Source organism: Gavia stellata, chromosome 2 (genome assembly GCF_030936135.1).
Source record: "Gavia stellata isolate bGavSte3 chromosome 2, bGavSte3.hap2, whole genome shotgun sequence".
Classification (NCBI taxonomy): Eukaryota; Metazoa; Chordata; class Aves; order Gaviiformes; family Gaviidae; genus Gavia; species Gavia stellata.
The window spans coordinates 92,510,460-92,536,930 of NC_082595.1; the positions used below are offsets into that span (position 1 = coordinate 92,510,460).

At 36.7% G+C, this 26,471-nt stretch overlaps 1 protein-coding gene across 4 annotated transcripts in view; it reads right to left on the reverse strand.

Annotated features, from left to right (window-relative positions):
• Positions 1 to 26,471, reverse strand: part of MYT1L (myelin transcription factor 1 like) — a 129,220-nt gene that overhangs the window by 43,278 nt on the left and 59,471 nt on the right. For all 4 annotated transcript variants that reach the window (XM_059828774.1, XM_059828767.1, XM_059828758.1 and 1 more), the window contains exons 9-13: positions 23,413 to 23,624; positions 17,297 to 17,544; positions 14,705 to 14,941; positions 12,959 to 13,080; positions 11,969 to 12,037 (exon numbers count right to left, since the gene is read on the reverse strand). In XM_059828774.1, coding sequence (XP_059684757.1) covers positions 11,969 to 12,037; positions 12,959 to 13,080; positions 14,705 to 14,941; positions 17,297 to 17,544; positions 23,413 to 23,624 — 888 coding nt within the window. The remainder of the gene's footprint in view (positions 1 to 11,968; positions 12,038 to 12,958; positions 13,081 to 14,704; positions 14,942 to 17,296; positions 17,545 to 23,412; positions 23,625 to 26,471) is intronic.

The following is a 26,471-nucleotide window of genomic DNA, read 5'->3' on the forward strand; positions in this document are numbered from 1 at the left end:
ACTATGGCACTGTGCAACTGCATACTGCAGTGTAGAAAACAGCTCACTTGCCCAGAAACACTTTGCTCATTGTCGGGAATGCAGGAAGAGAGAGAAAGTGCTCATGCTCTATTATACCTTAGGGCTCAGAGCTCTCATGCACTGCAGAATTAGAAAAGCAGCCTTGAGTGAGAGGCTAACAACTTTGCCTTACATGATTTTTAGAAGAAAAAGGTTTCCCTCTGATTTTTTAAAGCAATACACTTCTTTTCCAAAATCACTTGTTGTTTTTGTGTGCTTATAGCCAAATATCCCTGAGCATCTATTTACTGCTCCTTACTCTGATTTCTAATTCACTTAGTTAGCATTGACACAGATCTCATCTAAACATTGATTAATACTTTTTCCAGGCTGGTGAAGAGGAACCATAACTTTCTATTTTCAGCGTGAATTTTTTATCCTGTATTCAAACTCTGACAAAATGTTTTAAAAATCACTTTCCTCACAAACATTCCTGCTAATTAAATGCCCCTGATGAGGATTTGGGAGAATAATACACAAGTAACATAGCTGAAACACAGATTCTCTATTTTGATTAGCTCAGAGGCTGTGATCCTCAGCTGTACACAACATGGAAGAAGAGCTTCTTAGTAACCTCCTGGCATGAACAAGGAATAGGCAGAATTCCAGTCTTATCACCCGTTCAGCCATAGGAAGACCACTAATTTCAAGACGAATATAGCATCTCAGGAAGGTCAAATGAAAGACTGTGGAACAGGTTACCCAGCAAACTACGTCTTACAGAAATGCCTCCCACAAGCTGCCACTTCCCAGTACTCATTATTGTGGACTGTATCTCTTGCACAGAATTTAATCCATTGGCTGTCTTCAGAAACTGGGAAATTAATAAGAAAAAAATACCCTTTGGCTAACTACCGTCTTATTCATTACTTTTACTTTACTTTTGAATGGGAAGTATTTTCATTGACATGAACAAACAAAAAAAAAAGTTTTTCTTAGCCTTAAAGACAATCCTTCTACCATGACATAACGGCTTTTAAACTTTAAGACGGAGTAAAATTATTTTTGAGATCATTCTTGATTATATAAGACTTTATATGGAGATATAAAACACATTTGGTCTGTGGTACATTAACATTCACAAGAATTTTTGCAAAAATTGGAGATATGTGGTCCTGAGGTGTTTACTTATTACCCATTTGTGAATCAGTAGCATCTACTCTGGGTTCGGTAGACTTAATACCAAACTTTGTAAAAACGGAATTAAAATCAGGTAAACTATGGTTAAAACATTGTATTCTGGATACAAGTTTTGCATACAAACTGGTAGACAATTACCTCTTATATGCATTAAATATTACTTATTTTTAATTTACAGAGGTTTATTGCATTAAATAGAAGTCAAACAAAAGTTAAAGAACTTCCTTATCAATATTTGACTAATTAATATCTTAAAAATACCTTTTTCTTGTAAAACAAGTAATGGTAGGACTGTCTATGACAGTATCAACCTGAAACTGGTTTTGTCAAGTGTAAGGAGTGCAAATTCTGGTCATGGGGTTATGCACGGAATTTGGCCTTGTAATATTGTTCTCACTCCATTAAAAACATGCTGCTCAGGGAAAGCTTTTCACAGTTACAGAACATAATTTCAGATCCAAAGCCAGCTAAAGATGGTGGGAGGTTTTCCATTGACTTAAGTGGACTTTGGATCAGGTCTCGGGAAAGACTTAGAACCCTTGAAGGTCTTTTTCTGTGAATGCGAGTGTTGAGGATTAAACCTTAGCTGGCTTAAAAAAATAAAGAAAAAAATTCTTAATAATACCATTCTTTCAGATTCTTCACACTGAAGTCACAACAGGTGTATTGGGTGTTCAAAAACAAGGCCCTTGCCACTCCTCCATTATGCCTATACTTATAGAACATACTTACGCTTTCCTGACAGAGGTTTCTTGATTAGTGCATCAGAGGAAAACAAATCACCACCTACAATGGTTCCTGGAGAAGCCTTGAGGAGAAACCCATAATCTATAATTTTTTTAATTATTCACTTCTTTTCATATCAATTTTTCTGATTGCCCTGTTTTTTTCCATAATTTGTTTATAACTCTTATTCATGGGGAATAAAAACAGCGATTTATCTCTGCAGTGTGTAGCATACCCAACATTTACAGCTTTTAAATTAAAACTTATTTGTGAAATACACAGAAGTTAAAATAGCAGATACTGAATTCACTTCCCTTTAAAGAATTTGTATTACAGATATTTGTAAGAAATAACCAAGATTTTTTTTCATTTTGTATATATTGTCTGATATCATCTCTAACTCATGGCTGAATTATAGATTCAGATCATATAGTCAAAAAGTAAATTATATGTTGTTTACCTATTAAACTCTGAATTCAGCATTCAGTAGACTGCATTTAACACAGGGTCATTTTAGTTCTTTCAGCTATCATCAGTTTATACAAGCAAACAAAAAATTCATAAGCTCATAGTTTTACAGGCAAAATGAGTTAAGTTGTGATTTTCTACTAAGTCTGCTTTAATATGCTTTTTATGTGAATTATGTGTTCAAGAAAAGTGCCAGACTGACTAGCCTGGAAAAAATATTTCTCTACCTGTAAAAAAAAAAAAAAAAAAAAGAGAAAAGAAAAGAAAGACTATGGCTTGGTTTTCTTATAAACTGTGTCTGCATGTTTTGATTCCTTTCCTACTTAATACAGAAGAAAAGTGCTCCAGTATCTAATCTCTTTTGAATAAATTATAGTTATAGCTCTTTAAGCTGATCCTATTCTTTCATTAATTTGCAGTCTGAAAATTTGGAAACTAGATTCTGTTTATCTCCGCATAGTGTTTACTCTGAAGCCTGAAGATGGCATTTTAAATATCACTCTGATTGACTACTTTACAGCTGATCATTTTAATGAAACAATGTAAATAGTATAATTCTGGAAACTGCATCTTAAATATAACTTATTTAGATTCAATTTTTTTTCAAGGGTCTGTCTTTTTTTCCTTTTTACCATGGTCCAAAAAATACTAGATAACAATAGTAATGTGCTTATACTGCAGTCCTCCTCTGCCTCTTTTATTACAGAAAACAGATACTGCTGGAGCTGAGTGCAGTGTAAGCACAGTCAAGCATACACAAATAATTAATGATGGCCAGTGTTACAATAGTCCTCAAAATCTAAGGTTGTTTCACAGTGTACACCAAATGAGCCCATGCTGAAAGAGCACAATGTCGTTATCTGTAGAAGGAGAGAAACCAGCAGACTTTGAAGCAGTGGAAATTCTGTGCGTGTTAGGGTACAGGAGCAGGTTTTACATGCAGATGAACAAATGTAAATTCCACTTACTGGGAATACAAAAAATATTGTAAAAAAAATATTGTGATGAGGTGTTTATGAGGGATATGGGATATTTCAGAGATATAAAACATCGATATAGATACTACAGTGCTGCAAAAAATGTGTGCCACATAAAGTCCCAATAGTACTGAGATAAAAATAAAGGGGTGAACTTAACTGCATGGCAAAATCAGATGTTACTGTGCGGATACAGACACCAAGTAATCGAGTTAGCAATTGGCCATTCTAAGAAACCAAACAATGCAAGGAATTTTGTAACTTCAAAAGATTTAAATAAGGCAATCAAACATGAATGCTAACCCAAGAGAGCAGCTGAGGGCATCTGCCCAGATCATCACTGTTGTATCTTAGTGTAACTCCACTGAAGGCAATGGAGCTATGCTAATTTACACCAACTGAGGATCCAGACAATCATATTTAGGACTCCAAGTGACAAAATTACTTCTATTTTAGGGTATATATTAAAGGGTTTTGGCAAGTCTGACCAAACACAGAAAGTGCGAAACACTGCACTTTTAATTCCCCTTTTAGCAACTGTATAGTTTATGCAACTTCCCATGGGGATTGCCTCAGCACTTGGGATATACCACAGCATCATGTTGCAGATCTTTGCGGATCTGGATGGAATGAGCAATTGGTTATGATCTGTTGATTTGAAGCAAAAATGATCAACATCACAATGGGAGTTTGCACAATAACTGAATTGTGCCAAAGAAAAGACCCTTGAATTGGATACAAGCAAATGCCAGGCTGAATGAGCTTAATTATGTAGGACACATTCAATGACAAAGTATGACCATACCCAAGGAAGGCGGAGGCAACTGTACAAATGGAAAGACTCCAAGACAAGAAGGCCTTAGAGAGATTCATTGGGCATGTTAACATAACTAAGCAAATTCATTGATAATTAATCACAATTAAGTGCTCCTCTCAGAATAGCTGCTTAGGGACTGCACAGAATGGCACTGGAATGACTGACAAGAGAAAAGTTTTGAAAATTAAAACCAACTGTCAAATAAACATTCACACTGAAATATTTGGTGATTAGTGAAGAGCTTAGGAACTAAGGGTTGTATCTTCAAAACTGCCTAAGTTGTTATTGCAGACACTGAATTCCACTTTCAAAGTTAGCCATATAGAAGTTGCAGGGATGTGGATGCCCAGCACTTACATTCCTTCTGAAAACAAAGTTTAGACTGTTAAGCCATACAAGTTGTTTTGAAAAAAATTACTCTAATTCAGTGAACATTCATCTGAATTGAGACTATTTCAGGTGATAACTAAGTGGCAAACGGTTTTAAATACAGATTAAAATCCAAACAGCGAAAAAGTACATCTATCAATATATTTTGTTTTAAATAAATAAGTTCTTAAAGAAAGAGGCCATAAACTATTTGGGTATTGTAGATGCCACTGTGCAAATGAAGCCTCTAATTTCAGAGCATTTCATGGTATTGAAAACTTACTAAGGCCCTGATTCTGCAAGGTGCTTCATGCAAACAATTTTGTGCCTGCATGGAACATTTCACAGCATCAGAGGTACTGATATGCAGATGGCTTTTAAGGAGGTTTTTAGAGGGTACATGCTTTTAAGACTACCTCTCAGTAATGAAAACAATGAAGGGTCTTATGTAAACAGAACTCAAGTATTTTCTATTTTGGAGACAAAAGTTGACAAACTTAAGTGAGAAAATGGAATGACTCAACCTTACCGGAGTCTGAATGAGTTATTCTAACAGAAAAAAAGCCCAGCCACTTCCATATGTAAAACTTATTGCGACTACAGAGATGAGGTTGCTGCAGATGATGGGTTTCTATACAAAGGACATTATCATAACACCACACAACATGAGGTTGGAAATGCTAGGTATAACCTACAGTGCCCATTTGAGTATTGAGAAGTGCAGGAACAGAGCCCAAGGTGTTCTGTTCTGGCCAGGCATGCATGCTGCCATCAAAGATAAGGTATCCAAGTGGAAATCTGCAATAAATACAGGAAACAAAAATGCAAAAAAAACCCACTGAAACCACATGAGATTCCTAATTTCACTTGGCCCAAGGATCTAGTTGAACAAAACGGGAAAGATTATTCCTTATAGGTGAACTAATATTGGAGGTCTATGTTCCTTGGTTTTGTTTTTAATAGTTTAAATTAGACTTGCACGTTAACTTGCAATTTAATAACACATTAAAAACCGCAGTTTGTTTTACCATAACATTGCAGATAAGTTAATAAAACACTATCATTTACAAATGAATCACTCTAGTAATTTTTAACATTACTCCAAATACATCACGTCTGGTCCTTGCAATCACATTTTTTATACAAAAGTTAACTAAAACATCAAGGATCTTAAAAAAGTATCTGCAGATTCAAAGGATAAATATTTAGCATCAAAGGAGTATTTCATTCTAACACAAGATTACTTACTAGGCTCAACAACCGCAATATTCAAGAAAAACTGTAATGACAACTTCTATTAAGTTTCCCATGTAGAAAAAAAAAGAGGACATAAACAATAGGGGTAAAAGAGTGATAATAAGAATGGAAATGATTAGTCCTCTTGCAACAAAGAGTAATTTTCTAAGAGAAAAGTGAGTGAAAATTATATAATGTGTCATAGTCTTACTGAGTTCTTATAGGACAGATGTAATCTCAGCAGGAAAAGGGAAGGGAAGGGAAGGGAAGGGAAGGGAAGGGAAGGGAAGGGAAGGGAAGGGAAGGGAAGGGAAGGGAAGGGAAGGGAAGGGAAGGGAAGGGAAGGGAAGGGAAGGGAAGGGAAGGGAAGGGAAGGGAAGGGAAGGGATAATACTCTTGTGCAGATGAAGCAACAAATGTACACCCAGGCACTGAACATCAGAAACACCTCAAGTGGCAAACACAGGATGTAGGTGGAGAAATCACTTCAGCATCTAAAAAGATCTCTGCAGAAATAACTGGCTTGAGTACAAAAAGTGATTGTATATTGGGAGAGCTATCAAGGTTTAAAAAGTATATGTACCAATCAATGCCCAAGAATAATCTGGTTACCTGTCTAAAGAGGGTATTGATTCAGTGGTGTTTTACTAATATATCCTATTAATTTTTGTTTCTGCATTTTAATTTTGTATTTGGAGAAGGCCTATTTTTTGCAAGATTACTAAAGCAAGGAAGAAAGTATTACTTTTTTCCAGTAATATTTTATTTTATATGTTCATCAGAATAAATAGAACACAAGCTTCTCCATTTCTGGGGGGATATCCCTTCTCCCCAGTTGCTAGTTCTTGATGAGCAAATTGCAGTAAAATTACAGCAATAAAAAGTGAATATTAGAGATTATACTAACATGGAAGAGTTTCCCTAGAAGCATGAACTAAGGATATCCTTTCTATCCAGAAAAAACTGTACTGCATGGAGTTATTCTTCCTAGAAGAGTCATGGTTAACAGGGAAAGCTTCAGAGAAGCTTACCTTTCCATCTGAACTAGAAGACACAACTAGGATGGCACATCTAGGAATAGGGAGGCAAGGATAAAAGGAAGATAAGAAAAAGAGTAGAAGATGACTACTGAGAATACGGAAATTAGGGCAGAGTGACATGGAAAGAAGGAGGAACAGAAATTCCAACTCTTGCTTCATTGTGGAGAATGTGCAAAAATAGACCGAGCTCCTCACTTTGAGTTAAGAAGAGATATGGAAAAGAAAAGCTTTCAGGCTTCATTGTAGAGAGGGAAATGAGACTGTACCCCTCCCTGTAAGTGCCATAGGGGAACACTGAAAGATGTCCACCACAGAAAACAATGATATGCAAAACCTACATAGAGACACAGGTGCTTTGGGACTGAAGGACTGGACGTATTCCAACAGTATCAGGTAAGGATCAAAACTTGTAGACACCTGATTGAACTGCAAATTTTTCTGCGGTTCAAATTCTTTAATACAAGCACTAATAGGATTTTCTGGCAGAAAACTGACCCAAGAAACAAGGGTAAATTTTGACAATTTGATAGTCAGTTCGATGGTAGACCAAGCTAATACTTAGTTACCTATGGCCTTTGAAAAAGTATGATTATTTTTACATCAAAGTAGCACCAAGTAGAACTAAGTTCGTTGATTTCTGGGAGTCTCTGGTACGCAGGTTCTCCGGTTCCCATGTTGGCAGTACACTGAGCAGAAATATTCTCAGTCAGTATGCTGCATTTTGGCTGGGATTGATTTACTGATGAACAAAATGTGTCCTTTTAAAAACAATAACTAATTTTAGGATTTTTTAAATTTTATTTTGAATAAGATTAAAAGTGCTTCAAAATGTTGCTTTTTTAATAGTATTTATAATTCTACAGTGGGATTACAGTTTTGAAGTAACTGTAACTGTTAGAAAAACCTCCTATGATAAGCAGTAAATAAGGAAAACTGATAAGGAACAGCCCCTGGGTAAGATTAAACTGGATTTAACTTATGTATATTTTAATATTGGTAGCTGTCACTGGGTGGGCTGTTAATTGCTTTCCCATCATAGTTAAGTTTAGTCATCAATATAGTGTCCCTAGGTCCTTTAAAAACTGGTTGGTTTTCACAAGTACTATAACTCAAATCTTAATGCTGGAAAAGCTTGGATTCTTGCCAGATATTAATTTCTTCAGAGACCCTTAAAGCTGTTGAGCTCTTTTTTTGCCAGCAGCAGTAACTGAGAATTAAAGCTGAAGAAATTCGTCTGTTATTTGGAGATCATTGACCAGGCTGTGTAACTGCTTTGGTCTGCCGATAAACTATGCACAAAGAGTCCCATGTTTCCACTTGGGCTTTGGGTGAAATTGGAGCATCCTACAATCTGCATGGTAAACCTGAGCAAGAAGCCTTACAGAAGAGAAGCATGAGTGGTAAGGAATAACTCGGCTGACCCTGGAACAAATTAATTGAAAGCTGCAACATTATTATCCCGGGAGCCAGGAAATGTGGGTGATGGAATTTATGGAGCCACAACTATCAAAAGGCAATACAGTGAGCATAACTGTTAAGCAAAATGAACTTTTCTCTAATGTTTTCAGGTTCTCATATTATTTTGATTATGACTATTATCATCTGAATTATATTATTCATTAATATTACTTGAAGTGTCTGCTATTTTTTACTTTAGTTGGGGCTTAAAAAAACCCAATGTGTTAACAAAATTCCAGTTAGGAAGCTGCATTATACATAACTTGTGTGTGTTATACAACGCACAGAAGGAGATCATGGATTGGTAAAATGTGATATAAAGGCTTTACCAGCACATAGGTGATATTTGCTTTGTAAGCTATGCATGGCAATGCCATAAAAGTATGAAATCTTTCCAAACTATGCAGTCCAGCAATACAATCCCTATGCTGCACTATCAATTCTTCTACCGCACTATCAATTGTTCTCTATACCCCACATATTAGAAAAGTATTTTCCAAAAAGTTTGCAGAGATGGAAGTCTTTATGGATGACTGGAAATAACTACACTGAAAACTGGAACAAGGAATAAAAGATGAAGAAGAGATGGGAACAGTACAGATTGGTACGTACAGGACAGAAGGGATCTCAGCTTGGGATATAGGCAAAAAATGTGTATACGTTTCTCTCTACAGCCTGGGGCAGGAGCCAAGGTTACTGATTCTCACTACTCTTTTGCTGTCAGCAAACATGTATGAAAAACAGCAGCAATGTTCCCCACCTCCTGGTGCCAGTCCATGCAGAGCGTTATACTGCTGTTTGCTATCACATTAGTTCAGGTGACCTAAATAGTGGATATAAAAAGTTCCCATCATGGCTGGTGGCCTGACAGAGATCCAGTAGAATCCCACATTATGGAATTTCTGCTTCTTTTCGGCTTGCTGTTTTTAAAAGCGAGGAAATTATACCCCAAACCTCACACACAGAGATATAACAGATGTAAACGAAGTACTTGACAATTTTAAAAATTCCAAAATCAAAATTGCTTATGTAGCTTTGGTTTAGCTGTTTTGTGTATATGCATTATCATTTACATGATCACATCTTCTTCCATCTTAGGCAGAGAACAAGAGCATAAATGAGAGCTGTATAAAGGATGCTGCCATCCATAGGACTCCTACTTCCCTGCTTTTGAATATATGTGAGAAATGCGAAGATGCTTTATTTCTCTCTGTACCATCTTCAGGAGGATGGCTAAGAGGTACAGAACAATAAAAATATAAATGTGATGGAGACAGGAGGTGGGCTGATTAGACAAGGAGCTTGAGACAGGGAGCAATGTAGAAAAAATGATGAAGGAAAACAGTACGGTGTGAAGGGACCAAGTGAAAGCTGGGACTGATCAGAGTTTTGGGGGAGGAGAAAGAATTGTTCCATTACTCTTCTGGAACACCGGACTCTATCCTGCTTTTTCTGTGGAGTTCATCCCTTTTCACAAAGGGTCGATCACTCATCATGTCAAACTGCCGTTTTCCCACAACTCCAAGCGAATTCAATGGGTACTCAGCTTTGTACATATACAGTTCTCTACAGCGCGAAGTACTCTGACAAATTGAATCCTCAAAGTCCCGAACTGAGCAATCAAAATTATATGCTTAAGTTTTCTGGCTTTAAAATGAGAACAATACTAACTCTGACATACTTCAGTGTATAATTGCAAATCAAAATAAATTAATTCTTTTATAACCATGATAAATTAATTAGGAAACACTCTGATGCAATGGTAGTGACAAATGTGTGAATGAATTAGTAGTTACATCCTGAAAGTACAGTCTGAGAAAACTGCAGTGAATAGCAGACAGGGCCACACATGGGATAATGAGGAAAACAGAAGAAATTCATTAGTTGCTTATGCAGTGATTACTATCTGCCCTGTGCAATGAATTAACTTTGTTATCCTATGGAAAAACATGTGATCAGAAAATGAAGGATTGCCTTGTAATGCAAATGCAAAAGAGAAATAAGTTAAGTTAGCCTGCTTAGAATTCTGGCATTTCCTGGCTTTTGAATTCACTTAACAGAGTTTTTATGTGTTCAATAGGTATTATGATAACTGTTAAATAAATAATTTATGCTAAATGCTAAATAAATAATAGATGCTAAACCTAAAAATATAACTTTAAGTATGACTTAATCTTGTTCTCTATGCTTAGGCAAAACTTGAAATAAGTAGAGAGAATGGCATGAGACGGGAGTGGGGTCTTAAGTTCAGGTGATTTTTTTTTTCCTTCCTGGTCTCTTCCTGGTAGGTTTGACTGCAGAGGCTTGAGAAAGGCAGAGGAGAGCGGGTAATTCAGGAACACTTTCCTAACACAAGTGGAAACTTTATAAAGGATTAGAGCAGCAAAGTAGGTGCTTAAAGTATTATTCATGCTGCCCCAAGAGTTTTGTCTGTGTTTTGTTTATGGAATTACATTTCCTTGAACATCTACCACTTGACCCATCCCAACCCAAAATCCAGGTCCAAATCTGAGTTTCCCTGGGGTTATGTGCCCATGTCTTACTCTGCTTATACTTACGTGTTTTCCCTGATCTCATTTACATCCCTTCCCCTTGCATATCACATAGCCTTCTAGCAGCAGATACCAGCATGATCTAAACTGATAGTTTCAAAAAGTTATTTTTGACTGGATGGGAAATAAATTGTAAATTTTGTACCTATTGTTTGCATCTAGTCACTAGATTAGCTAAGACTAGAGAGCAGCCTTACTTCAGCAGCTTTCTCATGCTTGCTTTCTTATCTTTCCCATGCTTTACAGTCGTTTTTTTCATCAAGGTATGTACTGAACTCAAGAAATGCTATTTAAGGCACTCATGTATGGTAAAGACAGAATACTGCTTAGCATGACAGCATAAGCTATTCACTCATACTTTCCCTACCCAATTTTTCCTTTTATTTGTGAACATCTTTCCGTGTTAACCGTAGTACCAACTCAGTAGTACCACTATCTCATAGCACTAACAAATGCTATAGTTCTTCCACATACAGAGTTTCAATCAAGCAGGGAGACAGATCAAAGCTAAGTCTCATGATTCTCTAACTTTCATTGCTCACAATTGTCACTCCAAATAACTGAAAGGAATTGTAAAGAATGCATTTTAAGTAGGGGAATGACTAAGTAAACACTAAAAAACATAGTCAAATGAGAAAATGCATTAGGCTGATAAGAGTGATACAAACCTGGGGAAAATTATGCAAGTATTATGGATAAACAAATCGTTTGTTCGATCGATCTTCCCTCCGATCTGTGTCTGAGAAACTACAGCACTTTACTGGTTGTGTAATCAGAAGTATTTCATCAGTTTAATCGCATGAGAATTTTCTGTTCTAACTAGCAAACTCAAATGTTCAGAAAAAAATTGACTAAGTATTGAAACATTTAGATGAAATTCCAGAAGTTCTGACCTTTGTCCATCCCTATCACCTAATGAATACACAAAAGGAAATGCTATGTCAACAGACTTATGTATAAAGCCAGCCTGTATGGAATTTCTAGAGATTTCAATATATGTTCCAAGCAGGATCAGCCCCTTCTGCAGCAGCTGTCAAGACAGCCTTTCTAATTTCGGATACAATTATACACAATTGGCAGTCAAATAAATATTTATAAAGAAAATATTTGTTCTTTATGTCTTACTTGAGTTCTTGTGAGCTTGTGGCCAGCATACTTCGGATGCTTTTGTCAGCCAAGGGACAGCCAGATAAACTGTAAGACATGGCAGGACATACAAGTAAGTTAATCTTATTAACTGAACACTCCCAAACAAACACAACATAAAAAATTAAAAAGTAAAAGTTTGTAATGCAGAAAAGCGATGGGGCAAGTGCTGTAATATTGAATTTTGTAATATAGTTAACCCTCTGAATATATTTAGGTATCAACATTACTTCCAAAATTACATACTGTAAATGTTCTTTTTTGTTTGTTTGTTTCTCTATGAACTAGTAAAATGTAACAAAAAATATTTGAGATTCCTGGGTTAACTACTTAAATGCTTAAGAATACTTTGGAAATTTTAGTAATCTATTTAAAAATAAAAGACGTTTATACAACACACAAATTAGCATGCTTTTAAGATCAACATATATTACTCAAAGGGTTAACACATAGTTCAACGTTTTACTTTGACAGCATTGTTGAGGTAAGCTGAAAACAATAAATTGAAAAGACAGAATCCACCATGAAAAAAATGAAGTCACACCTTCTATGTGAGGCGTAATTACCAGTCACATGACCACTCCCATCACACCCTGGTGTTGGACATCTGCCACCAAACAAAAACAAAAACAGCCAAAATAGTAAGTATGTTTAAAAAAAAACTTTTAAAAGTTTCATTGTTTCCAGTTTAGCTGCAATGACTGCAAGGGGTTTTAAGCATCCTAATCGAAAAGCTGCAAAATGAACAGGTTTAAATGAAAATGGCGTCTCACTACAATATAGCATCATTAAGAACAAGCAAATACACGTTAGCTTATCACTTTACTTAACTGGCAGTTTGAAACATTTATATGCTGCAAATGTTGCATGCTCATACTGCAAGGCGTATATGTACTCGTTTGTTTAAAAAAAGACAAAGAGAGAAAAGGTTAAAAGGAGAAAAATAATTTCACCTCACATTATGCTTACGTTATTAAATCCTTTTTGCTCTCTTTGCATTGAGGGTATTTGGGTTTAGGACTTGGGATTGTAACTTCACCAGGATACCTTCTTTCTTCAAGCGCCTCTTGGAAAGGATCCAAATCTTCTGGCTACAGGCAAATATATACATATTAGTTTCCGCTAGGTGAGGTTACAACTTACACAAACTAATGCAAAGCAGAGTCATCAGACATTATCTCCTTCTTTATCCTATTCTGCTGGAGAAAATTAATGAAATTATTTTATATTCCTTGATGTATTAAATCTTTAAATAACATTCAGATATTTTGGTGAAGACTTCCTGATATGTGGAACATACAGTTTATTTAACTAGGAAAGAAAAAAAGAGCAAAACACAGCTTTTTCTATAGCTGTCATATTATTTTGCTTTAAAAGAATCAGTATTTTTTCCTAAAGTCACTGCAAAACAGAGGAAAGGGAAAAAAGATCACTAAATACAGTATCTTATGCATTAAAAAGCCTTCTTAAATAACATTTTTAACAGTTTAGAACATCTCAAAAATTAAACAAGAGCAATCTTAACATCTACACACAGAATCTCAGTCTGGGGCAAACCTCAATGTATCTGTCTGGCAAAATATAACTACATAATTTGTAATTAACTTCACTGATGCATTCAGAAATTCAAAATCATCTATTTCAGGAATGAAGTGGCTGAATGCATTGATTTAGCGATTCCTGCAGATGGTGCTGTAAACACCACAGTAGAAATAGGGAGTTCTGCTGGCTCTGAAAAAAACACACTATACTGTCTTACCTCACATTTCCTTGCTAGTGACAGATTTCCTCCCAATTTCAGTGAAATTAATAGCAAAACTGTAGCTAACACCAGAGCTAGAATGCATTCAGTGTATCTAGTGAAAATGCCACTTTGTTATATGTTTCAAAGTTACTGAAAATTGGTTTACATTTTAATTAAAATCGACAAGAGATGTGCTACACACAAATGATTAGTCTAATTTTCTGTTATGAACCAAGAAAAAAAACTCTGTCAGCAGACCTCTTCAGTGTCCTGGCTGTTCTAAGTTTTGAAAAGTAAAATAAATTCACAAACATATTTTCTTTACTTGCCTCTGTTTAAAGGGTTTTGCTGTTGTCTCAGTATTATGAATTGAAAAGTAACACTGATTTCTAATATATCTTCTTTGTATTCTTGAAAAAGTAATTCATTAATACAGGCCCTTTCACACACAGAACTATCAGGAGTGTGTAAGTAATCTAGAAGAAGATTAGCTGAAATAGTTGAAAGCTTACATTATTCTCTGCTGCTTTTGTTTAAATTGATTTCTAAGTAATACACGCTTTCAAATACTCAGCACATCATTTATGGTTTTCAAACTCAGGAGAATATCTTATCTTGAGAGCTGATTATCCTAGTATTGCACAGTTATGTCAACTTGCTTATACAGAGTAACATAATCTGGATATAGCGAAACATCTTTGCTGAAGAAAATGTTTGTTAACAAGATGACGCTGTTAGAAAACATGATTCACATTCATAGTTCAAATGTTGTCTTACGGAACTTAGTCACAGATCAGATGTGTGCCAGCATGTTATAGTCCTAAAGATTAACCAGCTGAAAGTCCTTTTTGTAGAAAACCACCATTTTTATCACATATTAATTTTCTTTCCTTTTTCCCTCCAAATTTCAGAAATTTAATGAATTACCAAAATTAGATTGCAACAAGAACTGATAGATGAAAAAGACATACATTAATCTCTTTGGAATCATCTTCGTCTATCCTACTGGGCTTCATTTTAGTGTAGTCCACTGGCAAGTCCCAGCAGTCACCCTCGTTCAGTTGGTAACACCGGTTATTCATCACAGCTTGCCGTTGCGGGGACATGGGCTCCAGTGGTGTCAAAATGGTACAGCAGCCATCTCGCTGCCTCTGCTTGTTCATGCTCAGATCCAATGTCCCATTTTCATCGACTTCCATATCAGGATTCTGTCAAAACAAGAAAAATATTGTTAATTCGGCTTCACACTGGCAAACTGTTGCCTCTCTGTGTTCTTCAATCTCATTGCCTAGCAGAATGATAAAACGCTTTTCCATTCCTGTATAGATTGTAGGCATTGAGCCCCCTCCCACACATAGCATGATGCTGTTACACAACATTAATGCTGTTAAACAACATTAATGCTGTTAAAGTGGATTTCTTCCTGAAAGGCTAATCTGATGTTTGGGGGAAGAGGGGAGAGTCTTCATTACCCTCTTGCCACCCACCACACAGGTGCAAACTTTGGAATGAAAAGGAGAAATCTCTACAGGTATTTTCTTGTCAATGTCTTTATGCTCTTGATTTATTCTGTGACAGGTGAGTATCTATGAGGTAACATCTGCATAATTCTTGTTTCCAGTCCTGACACCTGTCTGGATGATTAGAGTAACAAAAACCAACTAGCATCAAATAAACTTTGGGTTTTTTGTTTATTTAACCTTAACAGTCAATGCTTGAATAGATAATGTCAGAAAATTAAACAGGGAGGTAGGGTACCAAAACAAGTCCTTTTGGACACCATTTGCCAGTGAGGAAATATATTCGAATTTCAGAGTTCCTTCCCTGAAGATGTAAATGTATTAACATGTCATATATATAACTTTATAATCAATAAATTCAGGTAACGGAATAGTTGTAACAACAGTTGTGCCAATTGCAGTGACTGAGGTACTGTGAAAAATAGGGTGAGTATGGGCTCTGACTTTTACAGAAACAAAAAAGAGTTGTCTACTATATTAGGTGAGGAGAAATAAGATATCTTAAAATGAAGACAAATTTTAAAAAAATAAGGACAGATAAAATAAAAATGCCCACAGAGAATCCCTCATCTTTCAAAAATGAAACACTCCACATGAAATTTGATTTCAAAACTAATGTGAATGCAACTGACTCCTCGTATGTCTGATGACTTTCTCTCCTCTGGAGTAACAACAGAGCTGCAGAAAAGCACTGTGAATGCAAATTTCTCTTTCTGAATTACTGCCTTTTGCCAGAGCATATATCTAATTGCGGCTATCCTGCTAATTTAATTTAGAAAATACTTGTTTACCTTCTCAGATTCATTCCTTCAGTCTCAATATAGAGTGACACATTAGGGAAGAGGCCCCTTCTGGTTTTCACACAGCAGATTTTTAGCATTTTATTCCACCTTTTTCCATCAAGTTCATATAGAGAACAACTGCATTTATTTACATGCCAGAAAGAGATTTTTCTCTTGAACAGTATTAAATAAATTAATACAAAAAGCAGCATTTGAAAACAAAGTCACCAGCCATTCTGGCTTAAATAATGATTATTACTAATACCTACTGCTATGGGTTTAGTTTTTTATGAATAATCCAGGGGCTTTACACAATGAGGGGAAGAAAACCTTTGTCTATATGTAGAACAGAACATGTCTGCCAGCTTAAAAGCTCCTCTATAAGCACAATAAAAATGTTTCCTCTGCACTGCATCTGTCTACTTAGCCATCTAGTGGTCTCCTATAGGTAGCACCGTACTGTTCACTGGTGCTGCGTGATAAATCATCATTTCTTAACAGCTATCAGATTCAAAACTTAAAGTTTATAATGAAAAGAAAATCCTCTGGTAAATCTTTAATGAATATTAATAGTGCACTGTCTTTCTTAATATATAAAGCTTAACAACAGAAGCTTTTATTTGTATCTGTATAGGCATTTCATAATATACTGACGCTCTATGAACATACAGAACATTAGTGACCCTGCACTACTGTTAAGCACATTTAAAGTCACCTGTACTGGAGGATTTGTTCATTTCAAATGTATTATGCAATGACTTAAGAACTGTGATATCACAGACAGGCAAGAAATTATAACATACAAGTAGCATAGATTTCTTTGTAGTAGATCTTACAACCTTAGGTCCCGTTTGTGACTTTTAAATGAAAATACATCGTTAAATCTTAATCCTTTCACAAAATGTATGAATCAGACTGTGTTTAGCAAAAAAATCAGTAGTGCAATTAATACCACTTGAGCAATCCAAATATCTTTTATAATTATAGATCTCACTAGTAAGAGACAAATTAAAAAAAGGAGGAGTACATGCTATCAGTATCATCAGTTTATACACCGATTGGGATTTCCTGAGATACTTGTGAGCAATTTGCATCTTTTTTTTTCCCCTCCCTGCTTTAGCAAAGCCACCAGATTATGTTAATTTTGAGGGGGAAAAAAAAAAAGAAGCAAGAGGTACTAAAGCTCTTCTATCTATCAGGGCCACAGAGCAAATGCAGTAAAGAGAAATCTTCATCAACAAACAGAATTACTAGTTTTTACCCTCGCACAGAGATCCTGAGGCTTAGTGGAGAGGTTCTGAGGCATCTCCCTGCAGCGAGTGGAGAGGTTCAGAATAGCAGTAGCAGCCATGTGCGCTGCCTCCATGTCATGAGTATAATCAAAGCTGCTCTTGCTGCAGGTACTGCTGGCACTGCTGCCTCCACCACAACTCATATTGCTGCTGCTGCTAGGGGCATAACTGCTTGTTGTGCTGCTGGTTGGACTTGAATTCTTACAGTAGCGTTTAGCTGTGGGAAGAAATATGACAAGGATGACTCAAAAGAACAAGCATTCTGCATAAGTGAAGAGAAAAACAAACTGCTGGAGGTGAAATTTATAATGAGCAACAGTAACCGATGCCAAAAAAAAAGCCTGCAATAAGAATGATGGCTGTATTTCTTGATTTCTGTCTGTGACCTTTATATGCTACATATGTGAGTTTGTATGAAATAACCTCCTGTAAAAATCTGCATGATGTGATCATGAATCGTTCTGACAAACAGGCTGGATTTAGAAAACAATAGAAACACAGAAACACTGCTTTTACCCCACATATATAGTCAGACAGAAGGTAGGATCTGCTCGGCTCATTCATTTTTATTAATGTGGGGCAATATAACACTACGGGACCTTTTCCTATTTACATGAGCAAACTGCTAATTTAAGGCCTAGACTCCCCAGAGCTGCTGGAGATCAAGCCCACTCCAAGGCTGATGGGCTTGGTCTCGGGGCCACAGTGCTACCCATACGTCCTCAAACACCCCATGCTTCCAAAAAGGTTTCTTCTTCTTATGTCACAGGCAAATATTACGACACTGGCCATCAGAAAGGAGAGGAACATGATGGAAGAAGAAAGGTGGTGGTCACGTGTGAGTTCTACCATGGCTTGCACAAAGGCAGAAGCAGTGGCTGTATAAATGGAAACAGATATAAGTAAGTGAAACATCCCCACCTTCAAACAACCAAGCACCTACAACTCTTCATAAAAACAGTAAGGACCAAAGACACCCTGTCCTGCTCACGCCGAGGACAGGAGCACTCAGCTGTGTTCTGACCAACAGAAGCCGCAAGCGGCCACAGAAGAGCTAAGGCACTGACAAAGCTCACGTCCAGCCTATCTAAATACAATGCAGCGCTGTTGCTGTTTTTCAGAAGTGCTCCTTGCAGCCAAAAGTATTATAGTAATAATGGAAAACAGCCCTATTAGCCCACTTATTTCTCCAACCCTCTTCCAAAATAAACTGTTTTAGAAGTGTTTATATAAAATGCAAGAAAGTGTCAACTCGTCTCCTAAATCTAAAAGTTTATGTTTTTTCATAAAAAAATGGAAGTCAAGGTCAGAGGATACATACATGCATCTTACAGCGGCTACTTCCCCTTAAGATGGAAATGTATACTGCAGAGATCATACCATATAGCACAGTATAACAATAACCACCTAGCATGTTGATTAGAGAGCTATACAAAAAAGGTCAGGCCCTAGCTAGAGCTCTTCCGTGATGGGCTCCATTTAAATGCCAGGCTCTTCAGGTGTATTTGTCTGAGCAGATATACATATAATAATCTGCTCCCATGAGCACAGCCCATTTGTGAACCACAGGCTGCTTTGGTAGGCAGGCAGGGTTCAAAAGAAGAATCTGAAAGCAAAATATCTCTGCTAGAGCTTATGTCACCCTCCTTTCTCTAAAAAAAATGAAAAATATCATGGCATTACTTTCGCTGTAAAGGAAATAGTGTTTCACTTAATTCATAACAGATGGAGATTTCTCAGGAAAGCCACATAATCCACAGGGTGTGATTTTTTTTAAGTGAAGTGAATGCTAAACATTCATCACTTTTCTTTGTTTTGAACACATAGTAGCACTACTCTAGCAGGGTATCCACTAATAATAAACCTATGGACTATTTCTCAAGACTTTCATTATTAATATAGTAGTCAGTGGTGGTCATTAAAAATTCAGCATTTACCCATTGTTACTTTGTAACAGTACCCAAGACACACAAGAATGCTCCTATACTTAGGGAAGGAAATAATTGAGTAATTCAGTTTCTACTGTGTTAACACAGCAAGCACCCTGTACCACTGAACTTGTCAAAATAGAAATATCTTTCAGAATTCATATGAACAAATAAGACTTCTGTCACTTCCAAAAAATGTCAGCAAGTCACATTTAGACAGACGTAAGAGACATACTACATGGGAAATTACATATATGAAAATGTGTGCTAAAGAAAGGGAGGGAAAGAGACAGCTTTATACATAGGACTAACCATCAGAAACTCATGCAGGCTCTGATATGGACTCCTCTGTGGCCTTGGTCAAACTATATTATCCCTCGAATTAATTTTCCCTATAAATAGAAAGTTGCTTCTAAAATTTAGTTGTGTTGTGATTCACTTGCAAAACACTTTGAAGATGTAAAGTGCTATAAGCATGCTACACAATTATTAGCTTTTAGATTACCAATAACTTAAGCAAAACTCACTTAGAGAGAAATGGCCATGGTTATTTTAACTTTACCATAACTGTACATTTTAAGATGAGTCACACAACCCAGACTGTACATTTCACATTAGCGTTTCAGGAGAAACAGAGATCACCAATTTATAATGAACTGAATCGAGTAGGTCTCTAATGAAGGGAAAGATGCACTGTTTCAATACCAGGTAATTCCGCTTACTATGTCACCCAACTCTGTGGCAACAGGTTTTGGAAACTCTGCAGTCCCCTCTACGCTTAGTGATCCAGAGTGAAACCAAATGCAGAGAACACCTTTCCCATTAAATAACAGACACAGGCCTAACCAGCTGCATACCCATGGATGGCCTCCCATCAGACATGCCCTGGGGCTGATTACAAAGAACATCTCTAAGTCTACAGGCTCCTCTTGCTAATTAATAATGGAAGAGTGGGAGACATCCCAACAACATAAAGGACCAGACTGAGATATTTGAGTGGAATCAAATTCTGCCCAGGCACCCCCATCCCCAGTATTGCCTAAACACTGAATATGTTACGTAAATTAATTACAGTTTCAACACTTTTTCTGACTTGCACAATAAGATATTCATCTCGCCTAACTTCAGATATCTGACCTAGTCATTACAGGTTTCCTCTACAGGCAGTGGAAAAAAAATAGGAACTTTCAGGCAATGATTCACCTGACCATTTTAAATACATACTTCAGGAAGAGATTAATTGCATCAGAGAAGTGTCTATCTTTCTCCTTGGATCTGAAAGGGGTGACGAGCTCAAATGTAGGTGTTGGTATTATAGAAGTCTAGATATGGTCAGATGAATCCCATTCCTAACATTTTCTCAGTGTTTTGATGGAAGGACCCAGTCCTCCTGGTGGGATGAGAGGAGCTCCTGCCACTGCCTGAGCAACTGAAAGGGTTGTTGTCTCCTCTGCCTGCTGTGTCCAGCTGTTCTTATCTCTGCTGCTGTATACCATAAGCCCAACATCCAATACACTGTGAAACTGGTTTCAAAGGAAAAACAAGCCCACAAACACAAAATTTCTCAAGAATTATCAGAGCACCCTACCCCACAATACAAAGTATCCATTTTCTGTTTGTTTTTTACTAAAGCTTACTGGGAAAAAAAATCAAGAAAAGAATCCAAAGGAGCTATTTACGTTCATGTCACTCACAACCATACACTTATTGAACATATAATCCCTTTCTCTGATGATGAAAATACAGTGCTGGCTTACAATTAAAAAAGGAAGTTACTGATTTTTCAGATCCTTAGACTATTTGTCTCATCTTACATAGTCAGAAAAACTGAAGTGCTGTTTACTTGCAAGTTCCCCCAGGTTTTTCAGGATGACTTTTCAGAGCTAAATCTGCTTTTATATAAATGTGTTTGCTGACATACATAATAGGTGTGCACTCTGTACCTCCATAATGGCTTTAGCAGCAATAATTAATAATTTTTTTTACACACAAATATGAAATCACCTAGAAACACTGCAAAGTTTCTTGAGGAAAAGTGTCTCTTTTAAGTGAAGAGCCTCTTCCTGAAATCTCTTTCATAATCATTTATTTACAATAACTGTCAGCAAAATCCTTGTCCCATTGAAAGTCAGTGCCCAAACTTTGACGGATTTCAGTGTGCCCAGGATTTCACTTCATCATTCTATGAATTTAGCTGATTTTCCTAAGGAACATTTTGAAACCCTTTGCCAACTTAAGCCAAATATGACGGAGTGCTTATGGAGTATCAAAGAAATGTGAATCCTAAAGCTTTCATGAAAATCACTGACAGGGTACAAAGAAAAACTCAAATTAGGTCCCATCTTAGGGACCATGTTGGCATGTCTGTCTGGCCAAACAGCACACACATCACTTGGAACCAGGTACAGTGTGTTCTGCCTCCTGCAGAGCCAGGGGTATGGAACAAATCCATAGAGAATTAGCCTTCGTTTGGCAAACAACCTGCTACAGCTACAATGCGCTTCAGCAGTTCTGAGTACACAAGAATGGCGTATACTTGCTGTACCAGCATGAATCACATGTATACAGTGTCATTCAGTCCGCTCTGGCTCAGATTACCGAGCAGTGAAGCAACCTAGTCCCAATCTTATCTCCAAGTAAAATTCCTATTTATATCAAAGGAAGATGAGTGTGCATAAAGACAGTGACTTATATCACCCTAGTCTTTCGTTATTTAAGGCCACTGTGAAACTTGTGTTTAATGTTACATGTATTTTCAAGTTCTGGTGATTTGAGAAAAAAGCTGAGTTTGTAATTATTTGCCCAAAAGGGTCCTTAAATGAGAAAAATATGTATCAGTTACTTAAGCATCAGTAATTTGATCTGAAAATACGCATGCCCACAGGATCCCCAGCAATACTCTGATTCTTTCCTTTCTGCAAGAGTAGACAGAGCATATACACAACAGTTAATATCTCATTTACCTTTTATTAGTGTACGCTTATTAGCTTACTAACCACAGTTAGAGTTAGTGCTTTACCTTTAATAATGTTCAAGCCCTTATTCTGATACAGGCAAACAAGATGAGTGTATGAGAGAAGAAAAAAGGGCACTTTTACTCAAAAATAAGTTGCCTTTCACAACCCTTCTCCTTTCTGCTATAGTGCAAGAATGTGCCTGTTGCTTCTACAAGAAAGCAAAATATCTGCAATATCAGAAATATGAAGGCAAGAGCTGTAGCAATTTCCCTTTTCTCCACTTACCTACTTTTGAATGTCAGAATCTGTGTTTAAGCACCAGCATAAATTGTTCTATCTAATGTATTTATTTTTGTTTTCCTAAACAAAAATCCGACACCTGCCTGAAATTTCCTACGGTAGTCAGCGAGTAGTGTCAAATATTTTAACCAAGAAATAAACTGGTAACATTCAAAAAACGAAAAAAAAGAAAAGAAAAGGTAAAGGCACAGTTTGGTTTTATATATACACACACACACACATATAATATATATACACACATATAATTGTATTGCTCTGAAAAATTCCTGATGTTCTCAAAAGCTACAATCCAAATCCTCATTCTTTATCCTGCAGTTCATTTTTCTCCCCTAGTAAAAATCCTCTTGCCTGACAGAGCCCATCCATTGTCTTCTCCTGAACTGAAGCCACTTCAGCCTACTCCTAAACATGTTCCTTCTGTTAAGTTTTCCAGAGAATTCAACAGGTGTGTTCATGAGGACAAAATGAGCAGAAATGCCTCATTAAATAAGTAGCAGTGATTTCTGAAGTGCAATGAGATCCACGTTTTCTACTTCCATATCCCCACAGAGCCAGCATGTTATCTTCACGGGTTACCTGAACTACCATACGGAAGCGAGAATCCTAATGTGACCCTTGAGGCCAGGTGTCCCAGAGAGATAGCAACATAAGGACTAGCTCTATCAGCACATCCCAGGAATGTAATAGCTGGAGATGTTCTTTTGCCAGTGCAACAATCCTGAAGCAAGCACCGTATAAAACAACGCTTTTTACAAAGGCCTTTAAAATAACTTACATGACAGCATTCCTCATAATACTATATGAACATGAAAACATGTCTTATTTGTATGATGTTTACATATACAACAACATGATTAACTGCAAACTTGTCTCTCATGTATAAGAGTGTGCACCTCCTACCATCATATCCTTTGGGGGATATATCCCTGGATTGCACCTTGGGAGCTATGGCTCTCTTGCCATAGGCATGGTTGTCATAACTGTTATATTCAAACGTAGTCTTAGAGTATTTCTCTAGTTCCTTGGCCAAGTTGGAGCGGGGTGTGGTGGTGGGGACATTGTTTCTGTAGCCATACTGAGGGATCTCCAATTGCTTAACAAAGCACATGGGCCTAGAAATTAAAGATATGTAAAGTTTGTTAGATGCAGTTCAGTTTACTGTGTCTGTGCATAATTTATAGTTCAGATTAGAAAAGCTTAGTTATTTCTTGTACTCAAGAGACAGCAATATATTATTGCATTTGCTTAGTTTGGTTATTTTCAGCAGACAAACAATATATATTTTCTTGAACAAAGCCTAGACAAAATTATTTCTAAAACCACTAAATGTATCCTGTAGCTAAAAGTATTTTAAAAATCTGTTTTAAAATACTTCAGGGTTTCCCTTTCCCTGTGTAATTGCATCACATAGCAAACATTTTCCTTTTGGGAGGTGAATTAAAGAGGGGTGAGCAGACTGACAGAAGAAGTTTGGACAAATTCCTTTAAATCTCAAAAAGAAAAAATAGCACTGGAAGCTCCACTTAATTAATGGTGTTTCCTCTGAATTTCTTTCAACAGAGTTGTATGCTGTTTTCCTGTATACTTTCCAAAGGAGCTAGTCCTGTTTCATCCCTCAATATACAAATCCGTGTTCATCTTGAGAAATAAACAGGAAAGTCTCACAATCTCTGTTGACTTTGAGCTGCTGCCTCGCAGATCCTGCTCACCCTTAAATGCAAGGTTCTGGCAGGAGCTGTGATTCCTGACACACAGATACACACCTCAAGGAAGGTCCTGCGAATGAATACAGAATAAAACTGTATCAGCAGAATTTCTCTTTTCGTTTAGAGTCAGGGAAAATAGCCAGGAGAAGCCCTGACTGATCTCATTTGGCCATTGGAGAAACTTGTGAAATCTCAGTGAAAGAATGCTGTAGTAAACTACTCCACTGTCATGCTGTCTTCTGCATGTGGGCACAGAAGTTATCAGCTCTCAAAGCAGGTAAATGAAGGTCAGATCCTGCAAACCTTACCTATGTAAGAAAGTGTTATATGACTGGGTCACAGGGAGCAACTGCTACCCAGTGCTGCATGCCAACCTACTGCGTTTAGCAGGAGGTAAAGATGATGAACAGAACACCTGACGTGCTTCTGCTGGAATCAAGAATCAGATAATCAAGTCTTTTTTCTTTTTTCTTTTTCCTTTTCTCTTTTTCTTTTTCTTTTTTTCCTTTTCTCTTTTTCTTTTTCCTTTTCTCTTTTTCTTTCCTCTTTTTCTTTTTCTTTTTCCTTTTCTTTTTTCTTTTTCCTCTTTTTTCTTTTTCCTCTTTTTCTTTTTCTTTTTCTTTTTCTTTTTCTTTTTCTTTTTCTTTTTCTTTTTCTTTTTCTTTTTCTTTCTCTCTTTTTCTTTTTTCTTTTTTCTTTTTTTTCTTTACTGTATTTATAACCAGAGGAAATGGAAGGAACATTCATAGGAACATAAATTCAGTCAAGACCAGCAGTATCATCATGCTGACTGACAAAATAGAATGTGATAAATAGTAAGAAATAGGTTTTGAATATTATGTTTTTCGGAATGAATTCATTTTCATAGGATTTAGTCAGGATATTTATGCAAAGATCACCCAAGAAATCATGTTAGTCATACTATTCCCTTTGATTTATGCATGCTCATTCCTTTAGACACTTCTTCCTCACAAAATATGGTGGGCTCATTTATACAATGAGCTGGTATGAATAATATTTTGATTCTGTCTCAAGATAATCTATATTTAGCTAAAAAAATGCAATTCAGATCCTGTACATTCAATGCAAATCCAAAACCTCTGTGGAACAGAAGTCTTATGAATTTGATTTCTTTTTAAGTAAGAATTTTTAAATGCAGGTGGAATGGAGACTGGGATGAAGCCAAATATTCAAGTTTTACTCTTAGAACATCTCTGTCTGCCCATCAGTTGCCTGCATGCAAATATTATGAATAGCTCCCAAGTTCTTCATCTTAAATGCTTCAATGACTTGAAGGGAAGCAGGAGACAAGATGAAAGCATTGTTTAAGTTGTCTATAAAATCTGAAACACAGGGCAGGCTCACAAGCAAAGTTCAGATTGCAGTGCAACTTCTTAGAGAGTTTGCCAGCAAACCAGATGCTGCTTTTGAGCAGTTGCCTTCTTTGTATGGCATCTGACTTCACTGGCTTCCCTCTCATGAGCAGTGGCAAAAGCCACTGCATTTTTGATCTGTCTTTTTCCATCAAGTGAGAAACTGTGTTCTTCCCTCAAAGGGTGTTTTTTATTAACAGCTTTTGAAGAATGCTTCTCTAAGGAAACTGTCTGGGATGCTGTATGAAAAATTGAATTAGGGACAGTTAAGGTAAAGCCCATCAAAAACAATCTGAGGAAGGAAAACAAAGCCAACAGGCATGACAAAATATCTTCTGTAGATGTGAACCATAATTCTGTGTTCTTAGCTCCATGGAAAGACTGTTTTTTCAAAAGACCATCAAGATTAGATGAAGTTTTAAGAGAATATTCAAAGAACAATGTTGACAATACAGTAGAAAACTTCCATTTTAAGCAGCCCTATCAGATTTTACATCTAAAAGACAGCTAAATGCTAAGAAATCTACGGGATAAGTAGGAAATTCTGGGAACTAAAGCTGCTGCACTTCCTCCATGCTTTTCAAGGTAGCTGGGAGGGATGTACCTATCCCAGCCCACAGATAACGCAGTATCCAGAGAGAAATTCTGCAGCTCCTGGGGCATGTTCAGCATAAGGCTGGTACAATCATGCAGAAATCTAGTTCCTTTACACGTATCCTTCACACTTCAGCTCCTTAGAAATAATATTTTTTCCACTTACATATCTCAAAAGAGGAGACAATAGCACAAAGCTGGATACAGCTTTGGATAAATGCAGAATCCTATATGGATGAAGGCAAGGGGTGTAATTATGTCAGATTGGTTCAAGGTCTTTCCTGTA